The sequence below is a fragment of the Malurus melanocephalus genome, unplaced genomic scaffold (assembly GCF_030028575.1).
Source record: "Malurus melanocephalus ecotype Western Australia unplaced genomic scaffold, MMel_1.1 scaffold_53, whole genome shotgun sequence".
Lineage (NCBI taxonomy): Eukaryota > Metazoa > Chordata > Aves > Passeriformes > Maluridae > Malurus > Malurus melanocephalus.
In genome coordinates, this window is record NW_026623285.1 from 2,786,567 (window position 1) to 2,799,034 (window position 12,468).

General features: G+C 40.7%; 1 protein-coding gene across 2 annotated transcripts in view; it reads left to right on the forward strand.

The window, feature by feature from the left end:
• Positions 1-12,468, forward strand: part of CHN2 (chimerin 2) — a 157,597-nt gene that overhangs the window by 135,311 nt on the left and 9,818 nt on the right. For both annotated transcript variants that reach the window (XM_057365517.1, XM_057365516.1), the window contains exons 8-10: positions 4,771-4,855; positions 7,222-7,395; positions 9,184-9,261. In XM_057365517.1, coding sequence (XP_057221500.1) covers positions 4,771-4,855; positions 7,222-7,395; positions 9,184-9,261 — 337 coding nt within the window. The remainder of the gene's footprint in view (positions 1-4,770; positions 4,856-7,221; positions 7,396-9,183; positions 9,262-12,468) is intronic.

The window sequence follows — 12,468 nt, forward strand, 5'->3', positions numbered from 1 at the left end:
TCCTCTTCAAAATTTCCCTTGTTCTGGCTTTGATTTCTAATTGGACCTGTGCCCAGTTAACTTTGCGTTTGCACAGTCTAGCTGTTGTACAGTTTCTGTTCCTTTCTGTTTCAAAAGAGTCATRGTTTAACTGGAAAACCACATGATTAAAATAGATATGTATTCAAAGACTTGACAGCAGAAAATGATTGTTCCATATTTGTAAAGGCAATAACAGACCTTAGGGAACAAACATTTTTAAAATAATTGTCCAGAAAGGTCAATCAAAAGTGTTATATTTGCTTAATGGACAAATATGTTCACTATGCAAATCCATTTCATTTTCCAAAGGAATATATTAGAACATGTCTAGCTGTTGAACAAAAAATGTGGATAGCATACCCAGAATAGAATATTTAGATTTAAAACATGGCTCGAGGCTAAAATATATTTAATATATTCTGTATTTAATATATTCTGTATTCATTACATAAAAGGGTTAAGAAATTATTTTCAAAAGAAAGAATGGCTTTATGGGTCTTAGGGCTAAATGCTTTATGACTTTTGACAGCGCTCAGGCTATGATGATATAGGATTTATCTGAAGGACAATGCTATTTTGYAGACATTCAAGAAGTTGTCTTCCCCATTTTTGAGTGAATACTGATGTGTATTATATCATTCATCTCAGTTTCTAGGGATAAAGGTTATGTGTCACAGTGTCCCTCATAATCTTGTCATGGGCAATTCTTGAACCTACAGGGACTCTTTAGCTCTTGTCCTTTAGCGGTGAGGAATCTTAAAAATGAAAGGCACATTTTTAGTGAAGCTGATGGGATTTTTGTAGATCTTACTTCAAGAGAGAAGAAACAAAAGGAAAAAATAGACACAAGGCACAAATCCAGAGCAAGGACAGCTCTCCCTCAATCCTTGCCAAGCTAAAACACAAATTAGAAAGCGTTGCTGAAGTTTGGAGCATGAGGGTACAGTTTATGCACTCCTGAGTATCCATGCTTTTTCATTCAACCTCTCGTCCAAATTTCAGGACATGGAAGGCAAGTGAACAAAAAAAGATTTAGGATACAGGCTGATTTGTTAAGCTGGGTTCATCCTGAGCACACCACACAATCACATGGATTTAGGTTTGGAGCTGGCGTCTGGCTGGCGGGACAACTTTGCAGAAGCCAGTGTAGACATACCACAACTCAGGAAAGAGAATAAATCTCTGAAGCCTTGTTTAAAAAAACACAGAGGTATTTCTCCAGCTATGTGGGCGTCAGCCTAACTGGATCCCACAGTTCTCTTGCATCTTGTTCCAGGTCGGATCCAGCAGCCTCTCTCGGATGTGTTTTACCTGCCAACTTCAGTGGGGTCYCAGCTGGTGCTGAGGTCAACCTCGTGCATGAGGGCAGAGTGGAGTTTGAGGATGCTCCATGTTTTTTGTTCTAGGATGGGAATTCATGAGAGGGCTTCTGTGCTGCTTTAAGTGAGGAAATACCACTGAATAATGTGTGTTTACCACAATACTGTGCCTGTTTGCCACCATAGCGTGGGCAAATCCCACTTGCAGGCGGGCTAGTGGAGCAAAGGCAGCTAAACACAGGCAAGTCAAGAGATCTGCTGGGAGAGAGAAGGCTCAGGGATTAATTTCTCCTTGTGTGAAGCACTGCAGATAATACTGCTTCTGGGAGACAAAGGGTTTTGGGGGAGACGTTTTTTACAGATATCACCAAGATTATGTGTATTCATTTAAGCAAAAATAACACAGAGTCAGCTTTTCTTCCCTGCAAATGGCTCAGGTTCAGCAGGAGTCCATAAAAGACTATAAATGTGACTGTATTCAGGCAGAAGCCTGAAAAAACTTATTCTCTTAGAAGACAAATAGAAAAGCCATCAGATCCAGTCACATAAAACCAAAATTGTCTGAGAAGCAACACTGTGTAGTGTTAATTTAAAAAAAAAATTCTATTCAATAATTWTTTTTTTGTTCATTTCTGCAATATTGCTTACAGCATTATTTTGTTTTGCCCCTGTACTGGCATTCCTTAACTTTGGTCTCAGTTTTCCCCTCTGTSAAGACGACTCAGACACAAACCAGAGGTGAATGAGGGTAGCACCTGCAGGGGAAATGCTGCCATTTGAAAKCAAGGGCACCAGAGGGGAGAAGGGCAAAGGGAACAGGAAGGCAACAGGAAGACACATGCAGTGTAGTGTTGTGTGAGATTGTCCAGCAGAGAAGAGACAGTGAATGTGAGAAACGACTTTTTGGAAGAGGATGAAAGACTGAACAAGAAAAGTAGAGTGTATAGTCTGAAACATCATGGGTTTGGCTTATTTTAAGGAATAGTTCCCTACAAATTATTTTTTAAAGTTCAACTTATCTGTCAACTGTAGCCCAGGCAGCTCAAGTCTATGTTGAGTGTACACAGAGAAGTCTACTGAGACTTCAGGATAGAGTAGGAGCCAGCAATAAATAGTTTTGGATCATAGTTCCAAAAAATCTAAGCCCAGTCCATTTGTAATAGTAAGGTTACAAAGGATGGGGCAAAAACTAAAACTCCATCTCAAAAAATCTAAGATCTGCTGTTGCCTCTCCTTGTTTAAAACAGAGATGAGGCCAATCTTGCAGGCAAAATTCCCATTTACCATTCAAAAACGTTGTGTTCCTAAGAACAGACTTCCTTCATTAGTTCTTAAAAAATAATGACAGGCCGTAAGAAACTTGGTTCAAAACTTCATCTACTGCATCTTATGGGATTTTTTGCACCTTCATCTAGAAACTTTAGCAGTTCCCTTTTTTTGAGTTAATTTCCTTGCTTCAGCYTGGCCAGAAACCACCAAGACTAGCTTTTCACAGGGTATTTCAGCTGGAGACTTGCCATTTGAGGCAAAATGCGGATCCGTGAAAAATTGAAGTGAATGAATAAAGAGAACTCAACCTTTGAGGGCCACCAAGCTGAATGGAACATGGGAAGGCTGCGCTGTCAGCAYTTCTCAATTGGAGCCCGCAGTCAGCATTGATGACTTTCCAATTAATGGCAGGAAAGATCAAGGAATAATCAGCCACCATTTTCAAAATAAGCTGCAGCGAGATCGGCTGAAATAAGCTTTATGTAAAGTGAGCAAGTAGGCCCCAAATATCCTAGCAACTGCAATGGACTTTATTTGTGAAATACTGCATTTTTAAAAGCCCTGGCTGAGTTTTTGCAACCCCTTCTAACAAGATTAGCTTTTGTGAAATGCTGCAAAGCAGAAGACACAGTTAGCTATCTTCCCACAGCAGATGATTTTCACCCACAATTAAGTGCAGGTGCTGACCTACTAATTATGTGGCTTTCAGTCTAAAAATGATAAAGATGCAGGCATAATTAGTTTTGTCTGTAGTTTTGTATCCACTGAAGCTCACACAAMGCATATGACTGAAGCTCAGGTCATCAGCTGTTACATACAGCCATATASCCCCAAGTGAAGACATGTCTGAATGAAATTCATGCTACCCACTCTGCAAACTAAAATAAAATTAAATGAGAAAGAAGTATGGGGCTATATCTATTAATATATCTGTCTTAAATTTTATTGCAAAGTCTTATTTCACAAAGATACAAGTTTTTCTGAGAGGTAAAATATCGTTTCAAAAAAAGTCAAACATTCCAGTTTTGACCTTTCACTGTCAAAAGGGAGGAAGAATTACTATTGCTTTAAAGTTTATTAACACAATTATTTGTCTGGGAGTAGTTGGTCAGGAGCCATTTGCAGTCAGGCTCACATTTTTATCTCAAAATCAGGAAGAGGGTTGTGTATTAAAAGCACAGGATTTCATCTTTCTGGACTCRAGAGTACAGGCTTGTGTAGATGTGATCCTGCAGACAAATGGGGCAAAAACATTAGCAAGCCAAATGCTTGGCCTAAAACKTTACAGTTTATCTGAAAAAGGGCAATGACTGTTTTTTTCACTCTATGAAAAAGCAAAGAGCAGCTTTTGGTATCCCAGGGTGGAAGTGGCCTTTCATCCATCCACCCAATGGATAAACAAGGGCAGAGAGAAGGAAAGGATGCATTAACTTCCAGAGTGTGCATGATTTATGTTTTGTTAAGCTCAATTAAGTCTCTGGCCAGAACTAGCTCACACCATGCCCATTCACATGGGCATAGACCTCACTGTTTACTCTTCATTTCAATGAAAATTAAATGCTTACTTTACCAGAATACACATCTCAAATGAAAAGATCTCTGCTGTGGCCTTTGGAAAAGCAGTGGCGGAAGCAGCAGTGGTGTGCAAAACGAGGCTGGGGAGCTGTGGGCTCTGTCAGCACACAAATCATTTTATTCTTCCTTATTTACTCGTCTGTGAACTGTAGCAAAATGAAGTTTGGTCCGCTGAAAAAGAGTCTRTTGACATCTTTTCCCTATGTGAGTTCAAATTACTTACTCAAGTGGGGCAGGGTGCTTTTATCTACAGTTCTTTGGATTATTAGTTTTACATTTTTTCTCCTGGTTTCCTCCCCTCTGCTATTGCTAGAATGTCAGCAGGCAAGAATTATTTGTTTTCTGTGTCATCCACCGCCTGGTTCTCTGCTATGTTAAGCCTATTGAATGATAAACTCCAAGATCAAAGCAAATTTCTGTTCCCATGGTTTATTTCATCTAGACTTTGGAAGGATGTGGGCACTATGTGCTAAAGATTTACTCCTACTGAGTCTTCTGTTGTTTATCCATTTCAGTTGTTCCATCTGTCAGACCATCTGCCTCCCAGTGACCCCATTTCTTTCCCCCACCCCCATTTGTGTTACAGGTCCATACGTTTCGAGGTCCGCACTGGTGTGAATACTGCGCCAACTTCATGTGGGGTCTCATCGCTCAGGGAGTGAGGTGTTCAGGTAGCTCTACAAAATTTTCTGTCATTCTCTCTACATGCTCAGACATCTGCCCCACCCCAGCCTGCACTCCCTGCAGGAGTGGGGGGTGGGATTTCTCTAAAGAACAAAGCAGGAAATCCTTCCACAGAAGTTGGAGCATTGTCATTTGCCTCATTAGCTGGTTTAGAAGTGCAGCCATCAGCCCTTGGTTGCTGAGGGTGACATTCTCATGGTAGGACCTTGGTTCTGCCTCTGCCTGTGCCTGCTGCATACATTGAAACTTGTTCTTTCTAATTAAGTTATCCCTGATGTTTTTATGCCTTCGGAAGCAAGCACTGGAAATGGCAAAGCCAGACAGCAGCCAGGCTCCATAACTCCTCTTTTTGCTACCAACTGCTGGGAAGTGCCCTTGTCTGCTAAAAAGACTGCCACCTGTTTCCCATAAAAATACCATGCATTGCTGCAAGCCTGAAGTATCCCACCTCAAGATAAAAACAAAAAATATAACCTTCATTTCCAAGAAGGATTAGTTTTCTGGTGCCTCTATTGGTACTTGAATAGCGCCTTAATTATTTTAAATTTATTTGTTCTTTTGTGAAAACAAATTATTTTGGAAAAATTAAATGATCATCACACCACATGCTTTTGGATTCAGCAAGTGAATTAGTGTTTGGTGCATTACAAATGGATTTTAGTAACTTCTTTTTCCAGATCCGCAATCACTTCCAAAAGTTACTTGTCTTACCTCTCCCTGCCCTGACCTCCAGGCATTCCTGATCTCAGACTGGCACCAAACACATCCAACCCTGACATCTGCCTTTCATAGATAGAGGAGGTGGTTTTTACCTAAAATTAATTTAGACCAGTTTGAAGGATCAAAATACCTTTCGCAAATTTAATTTGTGACAGTTTTTATAAGTGCAGTCTCAGCTACTGCTACATCTTGTCTGTTTGTCAATGAATAAGGRTAACACAATATGAGAAGGACATTAAAAAAGAGGAGTAGTAGTTTGCTTTTCAAGCTATTTGATTTTAAACACAAGCGTGCAAAGCCTGACCTCACTAGTGCATAGCACTGTATTTGTTCACATACATAAAATAYTAAACTWAGGAAAARGCATATTTATTTAGTATGAAACATAATACTCTCCCTCATAAAATTACCAACATATAACTCTAAGTARAGARATGAATTTAGATTTAACTTCACACRCTTGGAGAACAGCACTGAACASAATGCAGGGAGGATCCTAACTGCAGTTGCTTATATTTGTGTAGATGTCACAGAACAATAATGTATTATGCACAAATAACTGTATGGAGAAACACAAAAACCTACCCAATTTTGTTAAATGTTTAGGTGTGCTTAAGATTTTGCTTGATTAATATTTTATAGACTATAATATTGAAACATGCTGCAAGTAAGCAGCGTTGGCATTTTTAATAGTTTTAATAATTGAATAGTTAAATTATCTGAAAGGGTGCCATCAATGATGGGCATGACTGGGAAGGCATTAAAACAAGGATCAGAGTTATGTAAGATAATGYAACTCACGGTGGTGGTGTTTGCTTTACTGAAACTTACAAATTCATTTGGCTGAGCACTTGAATCTATTAGAAAAATTCAGTTTGTGGAGGTGAAGCAGTGATGTTTAACAGAAACCCCCCCGTGCAACTGAGAGTAGTATTTGGCTCTGGAGTAAGACACCAAAAACTATTTGTAAAATGAATCACTATTTTACATCATGCCTTTCACAGCATTTTATCTGCCTAAGCTGACCTGCAGACTAAACACAGGGGACACTTTAGTCACCAGTGAAGTGATGAGCAAGGGATAGGAATCTGCTGATGTGGAGAGTGAGCCAAAATGTGACACCACAGGAATGTGGAAGGGAGAGTGAGGCACACTGAGTCACAGCACTGTCCCACTTGGAGTGCTCAGGTGAATCTCAGGTTCTTCAACCATGACCAGTGCTAAGCCACAAGRCAACCAGCAGAAGACAGTCATTTCTGTGACAATTATATTTAAGGTTAATCTAAAATACCCAGAAATTAAGTCTCACATGTTTAAAGGCAACACCTTGAGCCATGTGTCCAGTGATGAATGAATCCAGACTGCAGCAGCAGTCTCCTACAGCTCCAAGAAGTGTAAGGGAAATCCAGAATTTTTTAATGTTTTAACAACCCTGCCAAAGTTTACTTTTCCCACTGTGCAATTTTTACACATTTTCTTGCTCATCTTTCTTATCTCCACACTATTCTATCTTTCCTGACTGATGGGGAAATTGTGCTCCTTGCTTGATGTGGACCAGGRAAACAAATTGTTAGACAAGACCTATCAAGACTAGTACTGATTAATTAACTAACCTGGCTAACTCCACTTGCAGACTGTGGGTTGAACGTGCACAAGCAGTGCTCCAAATATGTGCCCAACGACTGCCAGCCAGACCTCAAGAGGATAAAGAGAGTCTACTGCTGCGATCTCACCACGCTGGTGAAGGCCCACAACACCCAGAGGCCCATGGTGGTGGATTCCTGCATTCGGGAGATCGAAGCAAGAGGTTTGTGTGCTTGGGAGAGCAGCAGACACAAGGAAATGAGGGTGACTGGAATTATATGCTAAGCTGGAACAGGGGGCTGTGCTCATGGTCACTGAGGATGGGATGAGAAAAGGGGTTTTTTGTGTAAGCGATACATTGCTTTGCATTAGCTAGTAAAATTAAATCATGGCATTTCTTAATGCAGTTCCCTGAAATGCTTTCTGAAAACATGTCAAAACATGTATTAGGTTACACTTCTGAAAGGGGTGAACTTTAAAGTGATCTTTTAAGTCCATGTTTATGTGTCTTTTCTCATTACTTTATTTTCACGTGCCTAGGGATGCATCCAATTGCAGAGTAATCAGTTTAAATCAAATCCATTATTAATAACCTTTATGGATGTTGTGGGCAGGGGAGCACAAGTGACTGGAAGTGACTCAGACAAGTGAGGTCAGAGGCTGTGGTGTTTTGTGGTAGGACACACTGCTCAGGGTTTCTCATGATGCTCAGTCACTGACTGATGGATCCCACGGCACAGGCAGCGTGTCACAGCCAAAATTCAAGCTTGTGACAGGTTTTTGATAAACAGATGTGTGCCAGATTGAAGGAAAAACATATCCCCTTCAGTAATCATATATCCCCTCCGTAATAATCATGTACTTTTCCTTTGGACGTTGTGTGTTTTGTGCTGCCCAATAAGCCAAATTTTCCTGTTAGTCACAGCTTCAGCAAAGGAATCTAATAATGTTGAATTCATGGCATGCCAGTAATCTGCATAGCAACACACTGATACTAGCCATAGGGATTTCAAGCCCACGCATCATCTACTGAATTGAATCAAAGACTTACTAGTAAATCCCCTRCGCTGCTCTGTAAAGCTCTACCAGGATTATATCATCATTGCAGGGACAAATGGAAAGAATAGTACAGACTAAGACAGAAGAGCTTTACTCTGATGATATAGCAGGAAGCTACATTGCATTTGAGATCTAATCACTTACTTGCACATTTATTGATTAAGATAAAATCTGCTGCCTGCTCTCTGTTYTTTCAGCATCTTTGTATTTCTTTTCTTAATTGCCATAGAACTATGAAAKATTCTGATTTTGTTCTTAAGAAAACAAAGAATATTGGAACTTCTAAGTAGGTTAGCACAATGCATAGCTACAATAAGGGATTTTAGGATTGAAATAAATGATGTGTGTGTAACTTGGCCTGCTCTGCTGAGTTGCCCTGCATTTCATGTTTGTGTGGTGCAACAGGGGAAGAGTTGTGCAAGTGAGCAGATCTCTTGTGGTGAAAGAACTGTAGAAAGGATGTACTGATGTGGGGAAGAACTGTATCCATCACATCCATCAGCTGTGGATAAGCTGACAGCAAAACAAGAAAGAATTGTGCTCATAGGGAAAGGCAGACTTTTACTCCTATTGCAATTTATCATCAGGCAACTGATAAAAGGAAGGGAGACCTCTAAAGCTTTATTAATTATAGCCAAATCCAGGAAAATCTCCTACATAAAATGAATAAATCATAATAGCATCACATGCCTCACCATTAGCAAATTGCAGTATTTTCCTCTAACATAATCAAATAAACCATGTGCCTAACAAAATCAGAAAGTATAAATTCTAAAATGTTTTAATCCTTTAAAAAAAACATTTTAACATCATCTTGATATTTCTTTAACTGCTCCAGTTTCGCATTACAGRTAACATTTTGCTATGCTTAGTTGGTCTGTTGTTCTTCCTTTATTGTTCTTAAACCTAAATATCTGTTGGTTAGTGAAGCTWACAAGAACTTTTGTTTCAGGTTTAAAGTCCGAGGGCCTCTACAGAGTCTCAGGCTTCACTGAGCACATTGAAGATGTGAAAATGGCCTTTGATCGAGGTACACCATTTTTTAATCTTGTACMGTTTTAATCTAAGCTTTCAATCCTAGGACATTTCAGATCTTTYGGAGTTTATATATGTGCCATGGTAATGGAACTGACATATAGACAGAGTGTAACCTGTCTTATCTGATTTAAAAGTGATTTGTAGTCCTTTTCACAAGAAGAAATCATGTTTCATAGTTGGAAGGAATTAATAAAAGTACTGGTGTGTGGAAGCCTGAGTGGGGAACGGGATGGTGCTCAACCTAGCAGCACAGCCTAGGCTCCTAGCTGAAGTCCGATTCTAGATGGTACCAGGGGAAAGTTGTTAGTCCTGTCTCAGTGCTTTACAATACAAGAATCTATTTATGAGTTTGAGGACCAGCAACTCCAACTGGGAAGTCCTTCTGCATGTAGCCTTGTAGAAAAACTCTGCTCCACTGTGCACGTGTCTGCATCTGCACAGTGGATGAGAGGGGCATTGAGGAGATTGKTTGTACAGCATATTGAAAAACTGACAATTAAAACACTGGCTAATTAGCATCCCTGTGGCATTGAGCTGATTGTGTTGTTTCTGCCTGTGCACGCAATCTTTGCACATAGGACTAACTTTGTGTAAGTAAGCACAGGGTAGGGCCTTCACTAAAAGGAAATACTTTTGCAARTAYATTTGAGAAGTTACWTRGATATTCYTCTCCCATAAATAGTGGTTTCMTTCCTACAYAAWTTTTTCAGRTWTTGCCTCTGCTATGTTTGGGAATAGGGTCAGACACAGCCTCGTGATCACATTCCATGGGTACAAGGCTGGTCCAGGTCAAATCAGAAAGACAGCCTGGGGTCAGAATAGTGACCAGAAGGGTGCCCGGCCTCACACCAGCACAGTGCAGCTGGAGACAGCTATGAGGTCACTCAGGAAGGGGYCCATGGGCAGGAGGTGTGGGGGCTTCAGGGGAGGCTGCTGAGGCCAGCAGGATCTGTCAGTGGCACATCTTACACTTACTGTGCCTGTGCACTTCATGTTTGRAGGCACTTTGTCATGCAGACAGCTCTGTAAAGAAAGTCCAGCTAGGATTTTCCAAATTGCCTGTTTTCATGCTGAAATATCCTTTAAGAAATAACACATATTTAAAATACATTGGATACTGCAGTTGTGAACATGTGCACATGCACACAGAGGTCAGCCATTCTTGGGGCCAGAGGGATGCACAGTGATATGACTGCTGTCGTGGTGAGACAGTGCTCCAGATGTGCCATAAAATACAATGCTGCTGGCAGGATCGCTGTCCTCACACATCCCATTCTGCTCCCTGCAGGTACATCTGGCCTGGAAAACCCTTTGGTCTGTGTCTTAGTTCTCCTCTAAGTGTACCAAACCAAATGAAACCTAGAAAGAGAGGCACAGATGAGAGAGGGAAKAGCAAGAAGAAAGCAGATTTAAATTTATGTCTGAGCATGATTTCAGCAGTGCAGCAGCTGCAGTTGTTTTGCAAATGCTTTGAACCACTTCAGTTTATTGCCTATTTATTAACTATACACCCAGCATAATTGGTGGCAATGCACACTTGAATCAGACGCATAGCAAGGAAGAAAGTGTGATTTACTGGCAAAGCCAGCAGCACCTAGAAACAGGAAGAGTAARGTGACTAGCAGTATTGGATTTCCAAAGGAAAAAATCACGGATAAACATGGAAGCAGAGAAAGCAAGAGTAGGGTTTGTATACAAAGGCTGTGGGGAAGACCACTGGACAAAAATTTATAAACGTCTGTGTCTTCATTTTTTTTAACAGTTTCATGAGGGGAAGGAGCTAAGATAGGAAAGAGAGAGTGTTGCCATGACTCCATGAGAGAGTGTTGCCATGACATGAGAGAGCGCTGCCATTATTCTCCAAAAGTAGGAGAATAATGAACATAATTCTATTATGGACTAGATGACTAGAGCATTGAGGAGACCAGAAGCTGAGAACTTTCAGAATTTGCCAGTTWTGAAAATGTTTTCTCCCTGAACTGAGGTGGAAAAGCAGCAGGATTTGAGAGTTTTTACAGGAAAGGATTTAAAGAAAAACGAATTTTTTTTTTTTTTCTGACTTGTGTGCTGGGCAGGAGCTGCAGGAGTTTGAATGGGCAAGACACTTCCAATCTGACAGCTCAGGGCTTGATTCCCTGTCAGATCCTTACAGAGACAGCGATGCCACCCTATCTTTTGCATTCCAGCCCCATGGGGAGRAACACTTTGTTTCTGTTGCCCTGTTAACTCTTCCTAGTACTAGAAGCCAGAGCAGCATGGAGYAAACTATCCCAAGAATGAGGAATATCCCAATTCTCTGTGAAAGAGCTGGGAAAGAAAGGAGCTGAGTGCCAGGTGGCAGGTCTTGTCTTCAACACAATCTGAAGGTTTTCTGTTCAAATTTAATTTTCTGCCCAGAAAGTGAAGTTTGTGAAGGTTTTACAGAATTCATATTTCCATATTCAGTACAGGAAATTAACTTATTTTTTTAAAAGCAAATTACAGGAAAATTAAAATTACAGGAAATTAACTTTCTTTTGAGGGGGGAGGATAGTCAGAGGAGATGCTGAGAGCAGGGGTATGAACMAGAGAAGAGAGCTCTTTAATCTAATGGATAGTCTTGGCACACTACTGGAGGATGTACACTGGCCATGAATAAATTTCATTTTACAACTTAAAGACCACTTTTTAACCATCTGAATGCAAGGCTTTGAGACAAACTCCTAATAAGAGCAGGGATAAAAACCATTAACTAGTTTTATGATTGGAAGATGCAGGGTCTACAAGAAGGTGCCTGCAGTAGCAGAACATGGCATTTTCCAGAGGTATCTCCCTGCCCATTGTTTCTGAGTCAGTCCCCAGGCACCTGGCGAAAATTCCAGGACACTTTAGCATCTCCAGAAATACAGCATTTAATAAAAGGGTTTGAAAATAGACAGGCAAGGAATYCTCCCACTTTAATGTGCAGGATGCATCCTTCAAATAATGCCATCAAGTGCTCTGGTTCCCAAGCTCTTCACCCAGCCACAGGGACAGATGACAGGAGGATACAGGGATGAGGTGTGGGAGGTGCCTTGGTTTATGGGGACCTCTCCTGCTGATCTCATGTGCAGCTGAAGGCGTGAAAGGAAGAGAAGCCAGCCCTGCCTCTGACTAATTCTGCCTTGACAAAGAGACAGTCACTCGGTGCTTCCAAAGAATTACAGCAAGAACARAAAAA